A 22,635-nucleotide genomic window follows, 5' to 3' on the forward strand; every position below is an offset into this window, starting at 1 on the left:
CGCGCTCTAGCGGCGGAGCAATAACCCCGCCCCTATACCTCTCTCAGCCAATCCGTGGCCGTCGGATACGCGCATGCGCGTCCAGGCTCTCCGGCTCCAGAAGCTGTGAGAGCGGCTGAAAACAAGGTGTCCTGAGGTGGTGACGTCATCGAGGCGAGTGAGGCGGGGCTGCGGGCGGTGGGCGGGAGGCTGCCAACGGTTTTGATTGTAGGGTAGGGCGCGGGAAGGGGGTGTCTTGGTGTTGCCGAACTGGGGCTTAGGGGAGGGGGGCAGTCCCTTGTCCCCACCTTGGCCGACTGCGTGGCCGAGGACTGGAGGTGTGGAGAGTAGTTGGAACGGGGTGGTCGGGGTAGGGGATCTCAGGCTAGGCTTGAGCGCGGCGTACTTTTTACGGACGTCTGAGGGCGTGACTGAGTGTTCACCAAGTTTCTTTGGGGATAGTAGGGAGGGAGGGATTCTAGGGACCTTGCTATGGCTTTCTTGACAGGAGGGATGGGAGGGGATATACTAGAGAGTTGACCCTGGGTAGAACGGGTGCAGTGGGAGGAGAGGGGAGGTGGGGAGCATGAGGTTCCTGCCCCTCTGAGACCACAGCCAGTTGAGGGGCAAATAAGGCAGCTGGACGGAAATTAGGCCTCTATTGGATTTGGGTCCGTTTCAGTTTGCACGTTCTGGGTGTGAAAACTTAAGAGCTCAGTTGACCAGTGATAGCCTGTGCCAGAAGTTGATCTGCAGCTTTCAGCGCTCCAGAGGAACTGCAACAGGTCTTCTGTCCCCACCCTCTCCTTGCTGCACCCTCCTTTTCCACTGTTAGCAGGAGCTGTGGAAAGAAATCCTTTTGCCCTCTCCCATGGCCTCTGGAACCGTTGGAAACCTCTCCTCTAACCAGAAAGGCTCCATACCCTCATTCAACAAGAATCCTTCACTTGGAGTCTTCCTCCTTTCTCCCAAATCTTCCTTCTCGGGGGACTTTCCCCCTGGGCTCTCCTAAAGCAGAACCAGGAGTTCCCAGCTCTGCTGTCTCCAGTTGTCTCTTCCCTGTACTCATGGCAACATCAGCTACCAGCCCCAGTTCGCCTCTCCGGGCCAAGGATCTCTTGAGTGATTCATCAGAAGCCCCTGGGCTGAACCAAGCATCCTCTGAGGTGACCTCCCAGCTGTATACTTCTTTGCACCTCAGTCGTCAGGCAGAGAGCACAGCCCGAGCCCAGCTGTTTTTGCCCACCACCTTCCCACCTCCTCATGAGGTGTTAGATGGCTTGGCCCAAGAGCTGAGTCACAGCTTGTCAGTTGGATTGGAGAACAACTTGAAGAAAAAGGTGAGGGAGGTGTGTCTTGGAAACCTCTAGGGTCTTGGGATTGGGGATGGTAAAAAAAAAAATAACTTTACTGAGACTTGAACTCCTATTGTTGGATTCCAAATTCCTTTTAACTACACAGTCAGTCATGCTTGTTCCTGGGAACAAATGTTTATGAGGGAGAGAGTGGCCTGGGCCACCATAATTTGGAAAGTTGTGAAACTACTAGCTCTTTTTTTTTTTTTTTTTTCCCTTCAGAGACACCTGTGGGGTAGGTTGCTGTGCTTTAACTGGGATGTGGGTGCTGGGAGTGAGGATAAGGTTTCTTCATCCCAAGAGGGAACTAGGGACTTAAGGAAAATATGCTGAGATCCTTCCAGCTCAAAACTATTTTGATCATATGGTTCAAAATTTGGCATGTAAATCATTAAAACATAGTTTAATCAATTATACATGTTATAGATAGATAGTGTCAGGTAGAGCAGGTATCATAACCAATCTGCAGACTGGTTAGGCTGCCTAGAGTTTGAAAAACTGATAGCCATGGACTACAGAGTCTTTAGACAGGATATTTGCTCTCTAGTTGGCAAGAATCCTCACCACTCTTGTCTTAAGGTGCCCAATTAATTCATTTACATTACCTGTCTGGCTTCTGTAGACATTTGAGTTTCTTACTAGGTCAGTTCTATTTTTCTTGTTTTCCCAGGTGTGAGAGTGAAAATTCTTGGGCCTTAGGGGCTACTGGATGCCATCTACTCTGGCGGTAGGTAGATTATGGATTATTGCATCTGATTTCCATGTTGCTTTTTCTAGGATGGTTCCAAGCATATCTTTGAGATGGAAAGTGTTCGGGGTCAACTCCAGAGCATGCTCCAAACCTCACGAGATTCGGCCTATCGTGAGTGAACCCCTTCCCTATAAAGGAGAACCTAGATTTAAGGGGTGGGAAAAAGTGGAGAAAGGAAGCAGGGTGTGTGGGGGGTGGCGACCTAGACCTCGGAGATAAGAGATTTCTGGAGGAAAGGTTCCCGTTCTTTGGGAGAGGGCAGGAGGAGTGGGTGAAGTAGAAAGGAAGGACCTCTTCTTCAGGTGGTCCCTGTTCCTCTCCTTACCTGACCCTGGCTGTGGGCCTCTCTGGCTGCCCACAGGGGATCGCGCTACTCCAGGTGCCGGCTCAGAGAGACAGGAAGAGGACTCCTTTGACAGTGACAGCACGGCCACCTTACTTAAGTGAGTTTTCCTTGGGGTTCTCCTAGCTGACTTCCTTTCTTTCTTGGCAAGCCAAGTGTTCTAGTGCTTAGCTCTCCCTTTACTGCTTTTGTATCTCTTAAGTACCTAAGATGCTTGTCACTTAGCTTTCAGTTTTCATCCTTTCTCTCCTTTCTTCTATCCCCTTTCCTCCTTTGGGAACTTGGGCATCTGCTGCTTAGTACCTGGCTCTCTCCCAACTTCTAGTCCTTCTTCCTCCAGAAGAGCTAGTTTGTTTCTGCTGAGACTTGTACTGCAGGGAGTGTGGAATAAAGGAAGGAGCACTATAGAGTGAATCACAGAACCTGCGTGCTATCTATGGCTCTATCACTTATCTACCTAGCTTTGTAACTTTGGGCAAGTCTCCTGCCCTGAGTTTCAGTTTCCTCTTTTGTAAAATGTCACAGTTGGGCTAGTGGATCTCAAAAGCTTTCCCAACCCTAATATTCTCTACCTGATTTGCTCAGCACCCGGCCCCTGCACGACTTATCTCCATCTAGCTCAGCCCAAGCCCTGGAAGAGTTGTTTCCCCGCTACACCAGCCTTCGGTCAGGGCCCCCACTCAATCCCCCGGATTTTCAGGGGCTGAGAGATGCACTGGATTCAGAGCATACCCGTCGCAAGGTGAGATATAAAGGCTTCCTTTTGACAGCAGCAAAGATTAGAAAAGGGGCTGAAGGTTAAGGGCCTGCAGGCTGGAACTTTGCTCAAATGGCTCTGCTGGAAGGCAGGCCTTCTTTGACCATCCTAGCTATAATGGCACACCTCCCCTCCAGGTATTATTCCCTCAGATCATTCTGTTATTTCCTTCATGTAGTTTATCAAAGTCTGATATATCTTGTTTGTTTTCCCCCTCTAAAACCTAAGCTCCATGCTGGTCACACCTTATCTTGTTCAGCACTTTCTTCCTAAAGTCTAGAATATACCGAACACATAGAAATACTCTGTGCATGTTTGGTGAATGAACAACAAACTTTGTTGGCTTGTGCAAAGCTACCAGTGATATAATGAGCTTTGTTTCTGTGAGCCTCAGCCTATCTGAAGGGGGCAGAGAGAGGGACAAGGCAGAGGAAGAGTCAGAATCATTGGTTGTGTTGTCATTTTTGGAACCTTCTCTTCCTCCGTTTTAAACTGCCTGGCCATGAATGAAAGGCTTTCCCCTTTATCCTTGCCATGTTGAATCGTTGTGTCCAATATGCTTCTTAGGGCAGGAGTAACTTCTCACTCTTTGCAGCATGGGCTGCTGCACCCCTGCCAAAAGGTTCATGGAAATTTTTCCCAGGAGATCTGGAAAAGGGAAGAGGCTGGAAACTAAGCCCCTGCTTCCTGAAGTGGAGAGGAAGGTGTTGGAGGTCTTAGGCTCCAGAATTCCTGATTCTCCTTCCCCAAACCTGTTCTGTTCCTGGGACCCAGGCTCCCTGTCTCCAGCCCATTTCCCCTGTAGAGGAGCTGGAAAGTTTGGAGCTTTGGTCAAACTAAGGATGGCAACACCCAGACTCCTCATCCTTCTTCCCAGCATTGTGAGCGCCATATTCAGAGCCTGCAGACCCGCGTGCTAGAGCTTCAGCAACAGTTAGCTGTGGCCGTGACTGCCGACCGCAAGAAGGATATCATGATTGAGCAACTGGACAAGGTGCCAGGGTAGCGGAATGCGGGTGGGTCTCTCCATGGGGGACACCAAGGAGTAGTGAATAGGGGGAGGCCAACCAACATTTCTTTGTTCATGTTGGGAGCTGGGTAAGTGGTGGGTTAACTGACCACTGGGAGAAGGTGGCTGTTGACCCTGCCCCTGTGGGCAGAAAGAGGGCAAAAAAATTATTTGAAATTCTATCTGACTTTCCTGAGACCCTGGCCCGCGTGGTGGAGGGCTGGAACCGGCATGAAGCTGAGCGGACAGAGGTGCTTCGGGGACTCCAGGAGGAGCGCCAGGCAGCTGAACTCACTAGAAGCAAGCAGCAGGAGGTGTGCAACCTGGGTCACGGGGCTTTAGAACCTAGGTCACCGACGGCTGGATGGGAGAGGGTAGAAACAGCTCTGGAATCAGGGCTTCTGACACATTGACCTCAGTCTTGCTGTAGCTGGCCTGACAGTTCTCCTAGCTTCCTCTCCCTTCAGTGTTTCTGCTGTCAGACTTGCATGGTTGATGCCTTCTCAGCTTTCCTCACGCCATGTGGTCTTCTCTCTGGCCCCCAAGTCATTTAGTTCACTCTTGCTTTTAGAGTTTACGTTGTTAATGATTTTCGAAGTGCCGTGATTCCCCTCAGTTCCTCTGTCCTGTGTTCCTCTCTCCTTGAAAGACAGTAACCCGCCTGGAACAAAGCCTTTCTGAGGCCATGGAGGCCCTGAATCGTGAGCAAGAAGGTGCCAGACTGCAGCAACGGGAAAGAGAGACACTGGTGAGAATGCTTCCTGGGTTAATTCCAGTAGAGGCTGTTAATTACTTCTAGAGGGATACGGGCTTTTGATGGATTGTGGGAGTTCATAATTTGGGTTGCACCAGGGCAAAGTGTGTTCTTTAAAACACAAGTTCTGGGGGCTTCCCTGGAGGTCTAATGGTTGAGACTCTGTGCTTCCACTGCAGGGGGCACGGGTTCAATCCCTCATCAGGGAACTAAGATCCCGCATGCCTCGGTGGCATGGTCAAATAAATAAATAAATAAATACATAAAAGAAGATTTAAAAGAAAAACAAAAACACTAGTTCTGCTAGATACTCTACAGAAAGTAAGCTCTGCCACCAAGTAAGTTTGAGAGACTCAGCAGATTGTATCCTCATTAAAATCATTTGGATAATTATTTTTAAATACAGATTTCTGACCCTTTCCCAGAGTTTTTGATATATGGGGGGTTGGGGAGCCTAAATTTTTTCAGAAATTTCCTAGGTGATTTCGTTCAGCCAGGTTTGAGAACCCTGGTCTATGGCAGACCAGAAAAGGTATGGGATGAGACTTACTCAAGTTTCTAATTGCTGAAATGATAAGATGATTACCCATATGAATTAGTAGCCAGGTTTAGAATTTCTTGCATGCCTGACACATGCTTGCTACATGCATGCTGGCACTTATATTCCTAACAGGCTACATCCAAGAGCACTGATGGAGGCTGCTGGATGGCTAGTACACGATTGCAGGCTGGATTTTCTAGTCTTTGTGGAATTTCTTTTGATGACGATGGTGATAGCTATTGTATATTGAGTGCTTACTACATGCCAGAGACACTGTGCTAAATTATTTACATACGCTTTTAACTTTAATCCTCACAAGGTAGACTGTAATATGCCCACTTTACAGATAAGGATGTGTGCCTCAGAACACAAAGTAAATGCAGAGCTGGGATTCAAACTGAGATTTGAACCCAAATCTACCTAACTCTGGAACAGAAGCTCTTATGTACCATATTATAATCTTGTGGGCTTGTTAACTATTGTATTTTAACGGATGTAATTCTCAGCGGGCACACTGTATGGGGTAAGGGGGCAGATTGCTGGTCTCTTGAGGGCATGCTAGGGATCTTGGTTTTCTCCTGGGGCTATAGGAAGAGGAAAGGCAAGCTCTGACCCTGAGCTTGGAGCTGGAACAGCAGCGGTGCCGGGCCCTGCAGGAAGAACGGGATGAGGCTCGGGCTGGGCAACTCAGTGAGCGTCAACAGTTGGAGACACTTCAGGTGGCCCTAGAAGAAGAACGGCAGACCTGGGCCCAGCAGGAGCACCAGCTTAAGGAATGCTACCAGGCGCTGCAGGAGGAGAGCCAGGCTCAGCTGGAAAGGGAGAAGGTAAAAGCGGCACTTGGGGAATGGGGGAACAGTTGAAGGACAAAATAATTGAATGAGACGGATGTCAGAAAACGCGATGTAGTGGACTGGGATGGAGAGTGAAGAACTATATGTGGGAGAGAAGACTGAGAGCGTAGGGCCTGCAGGAAGGGCTGGGGGCATCAAATACATGGAGGGCCGAAGAGTGAGATTCAACAGAGATGAGGAAATAGGTCACATGTGAGGAGAGAGGAAGCTTGGTTTTTAGGGTATGGGAGGATGAATCGGGGAATAGAGGTAACCGGGAGACAGGCAATGAGGTGCAAACTTAAGTTTGATTTCTCTTTCTTACGGGAACACCCAGAGGGAGGCCCAGGCAGCCCGGGAGGCCCAGCAGCAGCTGGCATTGGTGCAGTCCGAGGTGCGGCGGTTGGAAGGAGAGCTGGACACAGCTCGGAGAGAGAGAGACGCCTTGCAGCTGGAGATGAGCCTGGTGCAGGTCAGGAGGCAGAGGTTCTTGAGGAGAGTTCCTGGTGAGAAGACGTAGGTCTGAGGCAGAGTGACTTTCAGGAGTCAGTGCAAACACTCCCATTTCTAACTAGAATTTTGACCTTTATGGGCCTCTGTTTTTATGCATAAAATGTGTGGTAAGGGCACATTAATGAGTTTCTGAGAGACTTTTCCTTATTATAATGGTTGACTTAAGGAGACACCCAGTTTCTGGGTTAGTGAGGCCAGTGTTTGAGAGAACACGCTTTTACTTTTCACCTGGCCCATTGAGTTGGAGGGCTGACCACATGGAAACTAATTTATCACGGAGGGCCAAGGGTGAAGACGTTAGTAAAAAATTCGGTAGCAATTTATACGCTGCTGTACCCCCTGAACTGATGCTAGCTGTGCGTGTCTATGTGGGCATTCAGTAAACCTATCGAATGGTCCTTCTATGTAAGCTCTGTGCTGGGATAGTCCTAACACAATAGCCCCGGCCAACAAGGAGCTCACCAGATAGATGGGGAGTTTGTCTAGCACACACATTTTTGAAGGAGTATGATAAATAAGAATTTAGAGTAAGGAGAGCTACTCTTTACTCAGACGTCATCTTCCTAGTGAGTTCTTGCCCAACCACACTGAGTAAAATCTGCAACCTCTGACAATCCCTGTTCCCTTTCCTGTTTAATTTTTCTCCTACTATACTACATAATATACCTTTTTATTTATTTTACTTAGTATTTAATTTTTTAAAATTGAAATATAATTGACTTACAATATTATATTAGTTTCAGGTGTACAACACAGTGATTTGATATTTTTATATATGTTACAAAGTGATTGCCATGATAAGTCTAGTTACCATTTATCACCATTCAAAGTTATTACAATATCATTGAATATTCCCTATGCTGTGCATTATATCCCTGTGACTTATTTATTTTATAGCTGGAGGTTTGTACCTCTCGATCCCCTTCACCTATTTCACCCATTTCCCCACTCCACCTCCCCCATAGTGTATCTTGTTTATTTTCTGTAAGTTGCATGAGGGCAATGATTTTTGTCTATTTACTGTTAAATCCCAGAGTAGCGCCTGGCTTTAGTGTTGTTCATGTCCTCCATTTCGTTATTGTTCCATCGTTTATTGAAAGTGGGGTATTGAAGTCTCCAGCTGTGGTTGTAGAACTGTCTGTTTTCTCCCTTCAATTCTGTCATTTTTTTTCTTCATAAATTTTGGGGCTCTATTAGGTACACATATATTTATAACTGCTATATCTTCTTAATATAACCTTTTTGCTTAAAATCTATTTTGTCCGATATTAATATAGCCCCCACCCTGTCTTTTGTTTACTATTTGCATGGACTATCTTTTTTCATCCTTTTACTTTCAACCTTTTTGTGTCTTTGTAAAGTGATTCTCTTGCGGACAATGTATAGGTGCATCATGTTTTTTTCTTTTAATCCATTATGTCAATTCCTGCCCATTAATTGGAACATTTAATCCGTTTACATTTAAAGTAATTACTGTTAAGGAAGGACTTCTGCCATTTAGCTGTTTGTATTTTGTATGTCTTAAATGTTTTTGTTCCTCAGTTCCTCCATTACTGCCTTTTTTTTTTTTTTGATAGTTTGTTGATATTTTTGTAGAATACTGTTATCTTTTCCTCTTTCCTTTTCTGTATATTTTTAAAGTTAGTTTCTGAATGGTTACCTTGGGATTACAATTAACATCTTAAAGTAATAATAACCTAGTTTGGATAATACCTACTTTAGTTTCAGTAGTGTATACTCTGTTCCTATATGTCTCTGTCCCTCCCCCTTCATATTGTTATTGTTACAGATTTGTAACTATTGTTTTATGCCTTTGCCTTTTAAATCATATTGGAAAAAAGGAGTTACAAACCAAAAGTACAGTAATATAGGTTTATATTTGCCTGTGTAGCAACCTTTATCAGTTGCTTCATATGGCTTCAAGTTACTGTCTAATTTCATTTCATTTCAGCCTGAAGGACTCCCTTTAGAATTTCTTGTAGGGCAGGTCCACTAGTAATGGTCACCCTTAGCTTTATCCATCAGGGAATGTTTTAATTTCTTCTTCATTGTTGAAGGATTTTCCTCACATTCCCCCCGCCCTCCCCATATAGAATTCTTAGTTGACAGTCGTTTTTCCTTAAAACATGTTGGGACTTCCCTGGTGGCGCAGTGGGTAAGAATCCGCCCGCCAATGCAGAGGACACGGGTTTGAGCCCTGGTTCGGGAAGATCCCACATGCTGCAGAGCAACTAAGCCCGTGCACCACAACTACTGAGCCTGTGCTCTAGAGCCTGTGAGCCACAACTACTGAGCCCGCATGCCACAACTACTGAAGCCCACGCATCTAGAGCCCATGCTCCGCAACAAGAGAAGCCACTGCAATGAGAAGCCCGCGCACAGCAATGAAGAGTAACCCCCACTTGCCGCAACTAGAGAAAGCCCGTGCGCAGCAACGAAGACGCAACACAGCCAAAAATAAATAAAATAAATAAATTATAAAAAACAAAAAAACATGTCATTCCACTACTTTCTGGCCTCCATGATTTCTTAGGAGAAATCAGCTATTAATCTTATTGAGGCTCCCTGGTAAGTGACAAATTGCTTCTCTCTTGTTGCTTTCAAGATTCCCTCTTTGTGTTTGGCTTTTGATAGTGTGACAATAATGTGTCAGTGTGGATCTCTTTGAGTTTATCCTGCTTAGAGATTGTTGAGTTTCTGGGATGTGTAGATTTATGAATTTTATCAAATTTGGGAAGTTTTTGGCCATTATTTCTTCAGATATTTTTCTCTGTTTCTCTTGACTTCCCTAATGCATATGTTGGTATGTTTGATGATGTCCCAGAGGTCCCCCAGGTTTTATTCATTTTTCTTCATTCTTTTTTCTTTCTGCTCATCTGATGGGATAATTTCAGTTGCTTATCTTCAAGTTCATTGATCCTTTCTTCTGCCTGCTCACATCTGCCATTGAGCCCCTGTAGTGATTTTTTTTTTAAATAGATTTTATTTTTTAGAGCAGTTTCAGGTTCACAGCAAAATTGAGTGGAAGGTACAGAGATTTCCCATATGCTTCCTAACTGCAGTCCCCCACAGCTTCCCCTATTAGCAGCATCTCCCACCAGAGTAGTACGTTTGTTACAGCTGACACATCATTATCACCTAGAGTCCATAGTTAACATTAAGGTCACTCTTGCTGTTGTACGTTATATGAGTTTGGACAAATTTATAATGACATGTATCCACCTTTATAGTGTCATACTTAGTTTCACTGTTCATCGCTTCCTCCCTTTAATCTCTGGCAACCACTGATCTTTTTACTTTCTCCATAGTTTTGCCTTTTCCAGAATGTCATATAGTTGGAATCATATAGTATGTAGCCTTTTCAGATTGGCTTCTTTCACTTAGTGATATGATTTTTTTCCATGTCTTTTCATGGCTTGATAGCTCACTTCTTTTTAGTGGTAAATAATATTCCATTGTCAGTTTATCTTTTCACCTACGCATCTTTGTTGCTTGTAAGTGTTGGCAGTTTTGTTGGTTTTTTAAAAAATATTTATTTATTTATTTATTTATTTATTTATTTGGCTGTGCCAGGTTTTAGTTGCAGCATGCGGGATCTTCATTGCCACCTGCGGGATCTTTAGTTGCAGCATGAGGGATCTTTAGTTGCAGCATGTGGGATCTTTTAGTTGCGGCATGCAAACTCTGAGTTGCGACACGTGGGGTCTAGTTCCCTTCAGGGATCGAACCAGGGCCCCCTGCATTGGGAGTGCAGAGTCTTAGCCACTGGACCACCAGGGAAGTCCCAGTGTTGGCAGTTATGAGTAAAACTTCTGTAAACATTCATGTGCAGGTTTTTTGTGTGGACTCCTTTGGGTAAATACCAAGGAGTGTGGTTGCTGGGTCATACGGTAAGGGCGCGTTTAGTTTTGTAAGAAACCACTATAGTGTCTTCCAAAGTGAGTGTACCATTTTGCATTCCCATCAGCAATGAATGAGCGTTTCTGTTGTTCCACATCCTCACCAACGTTTAGCATGTCAGTGTTCTGGATTTTGGCCATTCTAGTAAGTGTATAGTGGTATCTAGTGAATTTTTCATATCATCAGTTGTACTTTTTCAGCTCCAGAATTTCTATTTGGTTCCTGTTTATAATTTCAATCTCTTTAAATCTCTTTATTGACACCCCCTATTTGTTCATACTTTGTTCTGATTTCCTTTAGTTTATTGTCTAAATAGCTCATTGAGCATATTTAAGACTGTTGATTTTATGTCTTTGACTAGTAATCCCAAGGTCTGGGCTTCCACAGGAAGAGTTCCTGTTATATTCTCTTTTTCCTTTGAATGAGTCATATTTTCATGGTTTTTTTTTGGTATGTTTTGTAATTTTTTGTTGAGAGCTGTGTATTTTGAGTATTATAATGTAGTAACTCTGGAAATAATATTTTCTCCCTCCTCAGGGATTTCTTTTGACAGCTGCAGCCGTCTGTTTGTATAGTGACTTTTCCAAATAGTTTTTGCAAGTGGTATTTCTTGTGTGTGTTAATTGACATTTCTGTTCCATTATCTCTGTGATTAACCTGTGATCTAACAGATTTTCTTAAATGTCTGGACTCCCTCCTGCCAAAAAAAGTGTACATGTCTCTTTATTTATTTGTTTGTTTGTTTATTTATTTATTTTTAAGATTTCTTTTTTTTTTTTAATCTACCGTGCTTGCTAGCCTGGCTAGGCTCCCATTTTTCCTTTACTTTGACCCAGTAATTCCGTACTGTTTCATTACCTCTTTGATACTTTTTAGGAAGAGATATACATGTATATACATATATTTAAAAAATATCTTATTCAACTTGTTTGTTTTTGTTCAGCACAACAGTTACTCTGAATAACAATCTGCCAGTACTAGAAACATGATCTACTCCTTCTCTTCTTATACTTTGAAATAGTTTGTAAGGTTGGATTTAATATGTATTTCTTGAATACTTGGTATTTGACTTGATTTTGCTTCTTGAATGTTTCTAGAAATATTTAGGGGGACTTCCCTGGCGGTCCAGTGGTTAAGACTTCACCTTCCAATGCAGGGGGTGCGAGTTCAATCCCTGGTCAGGGAACTAAGATCCCACATGCCTCATGGCCCAAAACGTAAAACAGAAGCAACATTGTAACAAATTCAATAAAGACTTTAAGAATGGTACACATTAAAAAAAAAAAGAAAAGCAATCCTTTAAAAAAAAAAAAGAAAGAAATATTTAGGCTTTATATTTCTTCTTGAATTATTTTTGGTGTTCTCTTATATATATCTATTCAGTCTAAATTTTCTAATCTATTGACTTAAAGTTGTTCATAATTTTATCTTAATGTCCCTGGCATCTTTTCTACTTTTTCATTCCAGATATTGTTCATTTGTGTCATTTCTCTCATCTCTTTTTTTTAAAATTTATTTATTTATTTATTTTTGGCTGTGTTGGGTCTTCGTTTCTGTGCAAGGGCTTTCTCTATTTGCAGCAAGCGGGGGCCACCCTTCATCGTGGTGCACAGGCCTCTCACTATCGCAGCCTCTCTTGTTGCGGAGCACAGGCTCCAGACGCGCAGGCTCAGTAGTTGTGGCTCACGGGCTTAGTTGCTCCACGGCATGTGGGATCTTCCCAGACCAGGGCTCGAACCCGTGTCACCTGCATTAGCAGGCAGATTCTCAACCACTGCGCCACCAGGGAAGCCCTCAGCATCTCTTTTTAAAACCATCTTACTCATGATTTAATTAAATATATTTTCAGAAAATTAACTTTTGGCTTTGTTGATCTTTTTTTTTCTGTTTTATTAATGTCTGTACTTTATTTCATTTCTTATATTTTCTTTTTTTTTTTTATATTTTCTTTGATTTTATTCTGTTGTTCTTTTTAAAATCTTCTTAAGATGAATGCTTGCTTCTTCTAAGTTCCTCCATAAGTACTAACTTAAGTGCATCCTACAACTTGTCTCATGTGATATTTGCCTTATTGTTTGGTTCTGAATAATATTCATTTAAAAAAAATATTTATTTATTTGGTTGTGCCAGGTCTTAGTTGTGGCAGGCGGACTCCTTAGTTGTGGCGTGCATGTGGAATCTAGTTCCCTGAGCAGGGATCCAACCCAGGCCCCCTGCACTGGGAGCGAGGAGTCTTAACCACTGCACCACCAGGGAAGTCCCCTGAATAATATTATTTTTTTATATGATTACTTTTTGATCTCCTGGGTTATTTCCAAACATATAGGGTTTTCTAATTATATATTTATTATTGATTTATAGCTTAAATATTTGTGATTAGAGACCATGGTCTTTTAAAAAATTACTTATTTATGTACGTTCCTCCCAACTTTTTGTGTTGAAATATTTCTATCTTAAATGTTGCTTGAATAGTAAGTATAATGAGTACACTTAGATTCATCAATTGACATTTTGCTACATTTGTCTGTTGTCTGTCTGCACCTCTTTCTCTCTCTGCCCCTTCCCACCCCCCTTCCTCTCTTTTCTTGTCCCCACCCCCATCATTGGAGAGTTTCTTGTGGATATCATGAGAGAATATACTATTTTTATTATTTAAATTCTTTGAAAATTGTTGAGACTTATCCCTTAATATATGGTCAAGTTTTCTAAATATTTCATGTGTGCTTAAAAACATGTATTTTATAGTTGTTTGGTGAAGTTTTATATGTCTATTTGTATATTTGTCTAGTTTGTTAACTATGCTGTTTAAGTCATTATATCCTTTTTTATTTTTTTTCTATTAAAAATCTCACTGAGTGTGGATTTGTCTATTTCTCCTGTAGTCTGTCAATTTTTGCTTTATACATTTTGAGGCTCTCTTATGATTAGATACATATAATTTTTTAAATTGCTATATCTTTCCTGGTAAATTGAGTGTTTTATCCTTATGAGATGACTCTTATCTCTTACAAGGCTTTTTGCCTTAGAGTCTAATCTTGCCTAATATTAATAGATCTATATTGATCTTTAAAAAAAATAAAAGTTTCCCTGAGAAATAGTTTTCTAACCTTTTTACTTTCAACCTTTATATATTTGCCTTTTGGCTGGAGCATTAAATTAATTTAATTTAATTAGTTTATTCATAGCTGAATCCATGTCTTAACTTTATATCTTATTTTGTCTTGCTTATTCAATGTTTATTTTCCTCTCCTTTCTTGTCATCTTTTAGATTCATTATTTTTTCCGCATTTCATGTTTGTTTTTTTGTCAGCTAGTTTTAAAGTCAAACTCAGTTTCTGTTTAAATTCTCAAAGTTAACTTATCAGAGGTAAATATCAAAGACAGAGAAAGGAGCCGTCAATTCTACATGGATGGGTCAAGGTAGTCTCCCCAGAGAACTCTAAAAAATATTTTTAAGATGTAAAAGTTATCTGTAATACAAGTTCAAATATTACAGAAGGAAACGGTTGCCTTCCCTTCCCACATCACTTTGTGTCCTTTTAGAACCTTTTCATATGGGTTTCTGGGCTGGTGCTTTAAAAAAATGTATATGCATTCGCTGCAACTTGTTGTTTTTACCTCATAATATATCTTAGACATCTTTCCATGTCAATACATATAGATGTATGTTATTTTTAAGAATTAAATTAAGATGTATAGATGTTATTTTTAAGAATTATATAATATTGCTGTAAATGGATGAATCATAGTTTATTTAAGCGTTTTCCTTTTGATGAGAAATTTACACTGATGTCAGTTTTTTTCACTATTAAAAATAGTGCTGCAGGGAATTCCCTGGTGGTCCAGTGGTTAGGACTCCGTGCTTCCACTGCATGGGGCATGGGTTCGATCCCTGGTTGGGTAACTAAGATCCCGCAAGCCACACGTTGTGGCCAAAAAAAAAAAAAAAAAAAGAAAATAGTGCTGCAGTGAACATCATTGTACATAAATCTTTGGCACCCCTTCTGTAGGATAGATTCTTTAAAGTGGAATTGCTGGCTCAGATGGAGTATATATTAAGTTTTTTCATTAAAAAAATTTAGGGTAGTGATTATTTTATAATGTATAAAAATATTGAATCACTATGTTGTATACATGAAACTAAAAAAAAGAGAATTTAGGTAACAAGGCATCTAGAGTAGTCAAAATCATGGAAACAGAAACAGTGGTGATGTTAGGGGCTGGGGAAGGAGAAATGGGGAGTTGTTGTTCAGTGAGTATAGAGTTTCAGGTTTTTTTTTTTTGTTGTTTTGTTTTTGTTTATTTTTTGGCTGTGTTAGGTCTTCGCGGCTACACGCAGGCTTTCTCTAGCGGGTCCTACTCTTTGTTGCAGTGCGCGGGCTTCTCATTGCGGTGGCTTCTCTTGTTGCAGAGCATGGACTCTAGGCGTGTGGGCTTCAGTAGTTGTGTCTCGCAGGCTCTAGAGCAGAGGCTCAGTAGTTGCGGTGCACAGGCTTAGTTGCTCCGCGGCATGTGGGATCTTCCCAGACCAGGGCTCAAACTCATGTCCCCTGCATTGGCAGGTGGACTCTTAACCACTGCGCCACCAGGGAAGCCCTAGAGTTTCAGTTTTACAAGATGAAAAATTTCTACAGGTCTGTACAACAACATGAATATAGTTAATACTACCTAACTGTACACTTAAAAATGGTTAAGCAGGTAAGTTTGTATTATGAGTTTCTTACCACAATTTTTTAAAATTAAAAAAAAGAATTTAGGTAACTGTAAGGAGTTTGGTTTGATTGGAACCTATTTGGGAGAGATGAGATAGATGAGTGGGAGATCATAAAGGGCCTTATCAGCCAGTTTAAGCAGCCAGAACTTTATTCCTTAGACAGTAGGGACATTTGAAGGATTTCAAACAAGGAAATAAATTGAGCATCTTTGTGCTTTAGAATATTCACTCAGGCACAAAGTAGAGCATCCACTAGGGCCGGAATGAGAGAGGGTGGAGGGTAGAATAGAGTCAGGGAGATCAGTTAGACTTGAAGTAATATTGAATTAATGTAGTAGTGAGCAGAAGGGTAAATTAGAGAGCTGTTAGTATTGAATAGAATGAAATGACCAGTGGGAGGGGCAAAGATGTGGGAGGAGTCAAGAATAACTCCGGGTTTCAAATAGGTTGGGTGTTTCAGTGGAGAGTGGTGCCATTAACTAAGGCAAGAAATATAATAGGAAAAGGTTTGAGGGTAGAAAAACAAATGAGCTCAATTTTGGATGTGTTCTATTTGAGGCATATACAGTAGGTTTCTGGGTATATGGGCTTAAAGCTTAGAAGAAAGGTCCAGGCTAAAGAGAGAGATATAGAAAGTGTTTTAAGGTATAAACGGTAGCAAAAAACATGGCCTAAATGCTAGACATTTGCTCTACACAGGTAAAAGCATCAGTGACCCAGAATGGTAGCATGTGGTCAAAAAGAAAACTGAAGACAGAACTCAAGGAAGCATTCTGCCTTGATGGGCAGTTGGAGGAGGAGCAGTCAGCTGAGACTGAAGAACAATCGGATAGAATGAGATTGTGTGGCTGGTGGTATCACAGGAGTGAAGGGGAAAATGGTTTTAGAAGGAAAAGCTGATGTAGGTGGCAGGTGTTGCAGTGAGATCACATAAGATAAAGACTGAGAAATAACCACTGCGGGATTCAGAAATTAAGTTCTTTGCCATGCAGGACTCTGAGTGGAAGTCAGATTTCAGTGAGTTGACAAGGATTATGAGGTGAGAAAATAGACAATGATTCTGCTTTAGGAGGAGGGAACACGGACATTTTTTGAATGCTCCCCGGGTTTCAGGTGGTACCCCAGGAATATTGCATGTGTTACCTCAGACACGTGTAACACATGATTGTTCTACCTAACTTTTCTTTTGTCCAAAAAAAAGATATTTCTATTGTCCAAAGTCATTTTTACTTTTGTGTACACATAAGGTGTGCGCACCTCATGGTTTAATAAGGAAAGGAAACCTCTTTCACTCCTTGTGGCAAAATTCTTGTTTCTTTATCTCTTAGGCATACGAGGTAGCGTTGGTACGTGGATTTTTTTGTCTACCTTATATCCTCCATCCTCTTCTAAGCCCAGACAGAACCGAGCTGACAATGCCCCTGCCTCCCCTTACTCCCAGGCCCGGTGTGAAAGCCAGCGGATCCAGATGGAGTCGGAGCTGGCCGTGCAGCTGGAGCAGCGGGTGACAGAGCGGCTGGCGCGGGCTCAGGAGAGCAGCCTGCGTCAAGCAGCCTGCCTGAGGGAGCATCACAGGTACGCGGGGCTACCGGCTGCTGCGTCTCCCCAGCCGCAGCACGTGGTGTCGGGGCCCGGCCCAGACCCGCTACTGTCTTCCAACGCACTGGCTGCTGTCAGTCTCTCGGTGGGAGAGCTGCCTTCAGGTTCACAGGGAGAGCCAGACGTGCTTGGGGGTTTTCCATTTTCACCCCATAGGAAGCAGCACTTAACCAATGAGTGATGGCCACAGGAATATACATTTCCAGCTCCCTTGCCCCCGGTGGGTACAGTGGTGAGCTTCGACCTGCAGCGTTTCCGGAGCCGCCCTGGGGGGTTGAGCCTCCTCCCCCCTTCACCCCTAGTCCCCTGCCAGTTCTTTTCTAGAAATGCTTCTTAAGTGAACCACTTTCCCATAAATCCTCATCTCCGTCTCTGCTTCTGGGGAACCCACCCTAAGATACCAGCTGTCCTCTTTGCTGAACGCCCCTGTGCCGCGGCTGGGCTGGCTGGCTGGCTGGCTCACTCTCACGTGCACGCGTTCTGGCTGTTTCTTACTTGATTAGTTCTTCTGTCTCAAGATTCAGTCCTCTTTTCTCGCCTGTGTCCTCTCAGGAAGCAGCTGCAGGAGCTACACGGACAGCACCAGCAGGAGCTGTCCGCTCAGTTGGCTCAGTTCAAGGTGGAGATGGCGGAACGGGAGGAGAGGCAGCAGCAGGTGGCTCAGGACCATGAGCTCAGGTGCCGCCCCGGGTCTCCCCGTGAGGCCGCAGTCCCGAGGGAGTGGCCAAGGGCCCCTTCCTCCGTAGCCCTGGCCCCTCCCGCCCTGGCCCCAGCGCCTTCCACAGTTTCACGTGTTCCGTATTCCCCTCTGGTTCTTCCTCTTCTCCGAGTCCCTGCTTTTTTAAAAGCCCGACATCGCCTCTCGCGTCTTGCCCTCAGGCTGGCCCGGGAGCAGGCGCGAGTGCGGGAGCTGCAGGCTGGGAGCCAGCGGCTGGAGGAGCAGCGGGGGGAGCTGGTGGGGCGGCTGCAGGCCCTGCTGCAGGCGCACTGGGAGGAGGCCAGCCGCCTGCTCAGCACCGCCGCCCTGCCGCCCAGCCCCCCGGTACGCTGCTCAGGATTGCGTTTAGACCCCTTCTCTGGAAATCTAGCTCCCCCCCAAGGGCGGTCCATAGCTCACCCCTATGTTGGCATCTCCTACTTCCTTCTTTTAATTATTAAATGTTTGTTATTAGCTAAAACCTTTTTTGGAATAGATGATGACATGCACATGGTAAAAAAGAAAAATCCAAACTGTTCAAAAAGGTATACGGTGAAAAGTAATCTCCATCCCATCCCTGCACCTCGGTCTCCCGGTTCCTCCCCCCAGAAGCAGCGGCTGTTACTGGTGTCTCGAGTGCCGCCCCCGAACAGTAGCCTTCTGTACACAGTTTTGTGACTTTCTACTTAACCAAGTGCTTATTGGTGGACATTAATGTTGTTTCCTGTATTTTGCTTCTACAAACAGTGCTGCAAAAAATATCATTAATATATGTCTTTGTGCAAGTATATCTATAAAATTTCTAGAAATGGAATTGTAAGTTCAAAAATAAGCATTTTAAAATTTGATAGAAGTTTGATAGATGTTCCCAAACCTCGTTTTAAGGACGTTCTACCAATTTGTAATCTTATTAAAGTGTCTGTGCCATGTCTCGTCTCTTTAAGTGCACCCTCTCTTGTGCCCAGGTTCCTCCTGCCAGCCCCTCCAGCCCTGGGCCCCAGGAGCCAGAGAAGGGGGAGAGGAGCATCTGGACTGTGCCCCCCGTGGCCGTGGCCCTGAAGCCCGTATTGCAGCAGAGCCGGGAAGCGCAGGAAGAGCCGCCCAGGGTGCTGCCACCTGTTCTCTGCAGCCCCTCCCCAGATCTTAGCCTCCTGCTGGGCCCCACTTTCCAGAGCCAGCATTCCTTCCAGCCCCTGGAGCCAAAGCCGGATCTCACCTCATCCTCAGGTGACTGGGGACAGAAGTCACTGGGGTTCTCCTTACCCACGCGGATTCGCTCCCTCTTAACCTAGCTTCCTTTCTGTCCGGGACTTGAGCATTTCGTTTCCCACATCACTTAGTGACCATAAATTGCAAGGAGCAGAAATCCACTCGTTTGTTCAAATAAAGGGAGTGATGCTTATGGAAATGTGATGTATCTGTGCTTAATGAGAACTGGGGTTGGTTCAGGGGCGCTGCCAGGAACTGGGCAGCTGTTCCTCGTCTACTGGGGCCTGCGTGGGCTCCGGACTCTGCCTCCCCGGCATCTGCTCCTTCCTCTTGGTCGACCAGCCCTCTCTCTCCCTCAGGTTCTTGCTCTCACAAGTTTGGTTTGCACGTGAGTTTGAGCAGCCATGACACTGACTCCAGAAAGACTCTAGACAACCTTACAGAGACATTGGTGCCTCTGTTTCTTAGGTCCAGTTTAAAGAGAGGCGATCTGTTGGGTTGGTAACCATCCCTTGGATCGGCTGACCTTGAGTGGTGGCCACGCGTGGTTTAGTCAGCTGTGACTTGTGGGGAAGACGGTGCTCTGTGTGGTGTAAACATGACAACCCAGGTAGAATTAAGAAAGAGGGCACGTTCTGGTGAAGGAGCCGGAACGTGTCTATCGATCTTAAACCATTCTGTGCTGCGGTGGTATTTATTTATTCAGCAGCCAAGTACCATAGCCTTCCCCTTCTGTCTACACTTCTGTCGTAGAACTCAGCTGTGCCAGCTCTCAGTTGCCTTCAGTTCATCCCTCTCCAGCTGTTTTCCACTGTGACCAGCTTCTCCTGGCTGTGCTGCCCCTGCTATATTTAATAGGCCCCTTCCTTCCAGGCCTTTGGTGAGCTGATTTGCGGAGAACCCCCTCCCCTACAGCACACGCCCCTGTTTCACTTTACAGCTGAGGCCTTCTCTGCAGCTGGGAGCTTCCATCCCGATCACAGGGCAGAGCGGCCATTCCCTGAGGAAGATCCTGGGTCCGACGGGGATGGCTTCCTGAAGCAAGGGCTGCCGCCCCCTTCCCAGCTGCAGGGCCTCAAGCATTTTTTGCACCAGGTAAGAGGGCCCACCCGTCCCACCTTGTTTTCTCCTCTCCTTCCTCAGTTTCTCTTTCTACTCTGGGAGACTAGGATTCTGACTTCATCCGCCTTTTAGGACTAAGACTTCGTCCCAGCTTCTGTCTCTTCCAGTTGGAGTAGTTCCTTCTGGAACTTAGGTGACCAGCCCCAGCTCTTACTTCCCCAGTTGCCGCTTCCCTCAGACACTGAGGTCTCTTTCTTCAGCGGTCCTCAGGGAACCTTACTGTCTTGTCCCCCCAGCTGCTGGAGACAGCGCCCCAGAGCAACGAGAACCCCTCCAACGACCTGCTGCCCCCTAAGTCTGGTGAGCACCACCTCTGGAGAAGGTTGGGGCCAGGCCTGGAAGGGGTGGGAGATCCGGTTACCAGGGACGGGTCTTTAGGAGCTGGCAAAAGTGACGAAGCCCCACGAAGGCTAAGGTGGCAGGATTCCTTGGATTTTGCCCCATTTCCTGATTTGAATCTCTTTCCTTTGCTAGGTCCTCTGACTGCCCCATCTTGGGAGGAAGCCCCTCAGGCGCCACGCCTCCCACCCCCGGTCCATAAAACTAAAGTGCCCTTAGCCATGGCGTCCAGCCTTTTCCGGGTCCATGAGCTTCCCTCAGCCCATTCGCAGAGCAGTGGTCCCAGCGTTGGCTCCCCAGAGAGAGGTAAGCAGGTCATGGTTTACCGGCAGATAAAAAGGGTAGGTCTCGGGTGTGGAGCTGGTACCTGGAACTGAAGGCCCGTCTGGACTCCGAGAGCTGGGATAGGGTTGGGGGAGGGCCTAGGATGATGACCATTACTGATGTGTCTCTCAGGTGGAGATGGGCTCGCACCCTCGAGGCAGCTGATGGAGGTGTCTCAGCTGTTACGACTGTACCAAGCTCGGGGCTGGGGGGCACTGCCTGCTGAGGATCTGCTGCTTTACCTGAAGAGGCTGGAACACAGCGGGTACCAGCCTGGGAGGGAGGGGAGGAGGGCCTAGGTGGATGGGACCTGGATTGTGGGCAGGAGGAGTGGAGGGCGCGCGTTGTCCTGTGAGTAGCAGCTTCCGTCCTTCTCTGGGGAAGAAGTGAGGGTGGGATGTAGATCGGAGTCTCCTCCAGCTCTCACTCCTCCCCACCCGTCTTTCGTCTCTACTTTTCTGTTTGTCTGGTTGTTTTTTTTTTCACTTCTTAAAAAAAAAATCTCTTCTCCATGTTTTTCTACCTTAGTTTTTTCCTCTTTACCCTGCAGCTCAGAACTGAGAGTCCTAGGATTGTGACAATCTAGTATAACTCAGTATTTGATTCCACTAATGTTTCCTCCTGTTTGATCCCCGGGTCTGTCTTGTTTGTTCTTATTCTTAAGAGACAGAACTGGGGAGTAGTTCGTGCACCCCGTGTGGGGAGAGTGCGGGGAACAGCTGCCCATCCTCATCCCTTGATTTGTGTGGCAGGACTGACAGCCGAGGGGATAATGCCCCCAGAAGGAACACAGACTCCCGCTTGGGTGACATGCCCCGGAAAGAGGTGAGGGAAAGTAGGGCGGGGACGAGGGGCTGCGGGCTCTCACATGCCTCACCCTCTGCACACCCGCCAGCTGGCTCTGTCCTCTGTCGCCCGACCCCTCCGATCCCGGGTCCCATTTTCTGTAGCATGGCCCTTCCCCTTTGCTGACTGACTTTGGCCCTCCCCACGCACGATGCCTTTCCTCATTGGCAGGGGGGCGGTTGAGAGGACGCGACACTGACTTTTTTTTCCTCTTTTCCCTCAACTCTCAGATTCCCTCCCAGGCTCTCCCTCGCCGCCTCGCTACAGCCCCTAAGACTGAAAGACCTCCAGCTCGGAAGAAGAGTGGGCACCCTGCCCCTGGTAGCGTGAGGAGCCGGGGGGGGATCTGGAGATAAGCCCCTGGCCTTTCTCTTCTTTGGTCTCTTATTTTTATTATTATTATTTTAATAAATCTCAGTAGTCTGTATTAGAGTCTCTGACTCATAGAAATTTGGAAATGGAGGATTTACAGGAAACCACTTTGTGAAGAAACCTCATTGTTCTATTTGAGTATGTTTTTTATATGTTTCTATTTTATATTCTGTGGAAAAAGACACGAGTGCTTTGAAAGAAAACAGTCTGTGGCTAGGTTTCAGAAGCATTAGAGAGCTAAAGCTCGGTGTTTCAAGAGTAAAACCCACAGAGTGATTAGTTCTGGTCGGTAGTGGAATTATGGATGATTCTTATTTTCTTCTTTATACATTTCTGTATTTTCCAGCTGTTCTAAAACAAGTATGTATTACTTAATAATCAGAAAAACACTTTCAATAAAAGAGTAAGTTATTGTATAAAGAGTTTCAGTAAAAATTTGATTGTTGGGGAGACAGTTTTGTGTTTAAGGAGCAGATAATTCTTTCAGATGGCGCTAGTAGGATTCTGACGGACAGATTCTGCTCCAGTCAGGCCACATGTTATGGCTGTAATCGTCACTCTTTTGGCTTTGAAACGTGCATAAAAGACTAGAGGGCTGGCAAGGAAAAAAAGCCATGATTGTGAAAACTTTCATCCTAATACTCACCAAAATGAACAAAGAGAAACAATATTAGAGAA

The 22,635-nt window shown here is 45.0% G+C and overlaps 1 protein-coding gene across 5 annotated transcripts; it reads left to right on the forward strand.

The window, feature by feature from the left end:
• Positions 1-136: 136 nt before the first annotated feature.
• On the forward strand, positions 137-22,360 carry CNTROB (centrobin, centriole duplication and spindle assembly protein). 5 transcript variants are annotated; one of them, XM_036837733.1, is made up of 20 exons: positions 137-157; positions 818-1,319; positions 2,112-2,196; positions 2,447-2,528; positions 3,014-3,170; positions 4,063-4,179; positions 4,392-4,508; positions 4,844-4,942; positions 6,080-6,316; positions 6,660-6,794; positions 16,891-17,024; positions 17,601-17,726; positions 17,928-18,090; positions 18,711-18,972; positions 19,895-20,049; positions 20,313-20,376; positions 20,551-20,721; positions 20,872-21,004; positions 21,492-21,564; positions 21,816-22,360. In XM_036837733.1, the coding sequence occupies exons 2-20, from the start codon at positions 1,047-1,049 to the stop codon at positions 21,939-21,941; spliced, it is 2,709 nt and encodes a 902-aa protein (XP_036693628.1). In that variant the 5' UTR covers positions 137-157; positions 818-1,046; the 3' UTR covers positions 21,942-22,360. The 5 variants fall into 5 exon arrangements, 4 of the variants coding, with proteins under 4 accessions (XP_036693628.1, XP_036693630.1, XP_036693629.1 ...); XR_005017898.1 differs by lacking the exon at positions 137-157 and having other exon boundaries at positions 251-1,319; positions 21,404-21,564; positions 21,816-21,873; XM_036837734.1 differs by lacking the exon at positions 137-157 and having other exon boundaries at positions 251-1,319; positions 3,047-3,170.
• Positions 22,361-22,635: the final 275 nt, after the last annotated feature.

Source organism: Balaenoptera musculus, chromosome 20, assembly GCF_009873245.2.
Source record: "Balaenoptera musculus isolate JJ_BM4_2016_0621 chromosome 20, mBalMus1.pri.v3, whole genome shotgun sequence".
In the NCBI taxonomy this organism is placed as follows: domain Eukaryota; kingdom Metazoa; phylum Chordata; class Mammalia; order Artiodactyla; family Balaenopteridae; genus Balaenoptera; species Balaenoptera musculus.

What these genes read in the sequence shown, in the direction of transcription:
- CNTROB (XM_036837733.1), top strand. Translation starts at nt 1,047, where the DNA reads ATGGCAACATCAGCTACCAGCCCCAGTTCGCCTCTCCGGGCCAAGGAT. An exon ending in AGCACGGCCACCTTACTTAA is followed by an intron (nt 2,529 to 3,013) that starts GTGAGTTTTCCT and finishes TGATTTGCTCAG; the next exon opens with CACCCGGCCCCTGCACGACT. An exon ending in TGCCTGAGGGAGCATCACAG is followed by an intron (nt 17,025 to 17,600) that starts GTACGCGGGGCT and finishes GTGTCCTCTCAG; the next exon opens with GAAGCAGCTGCAGGAGCTAC.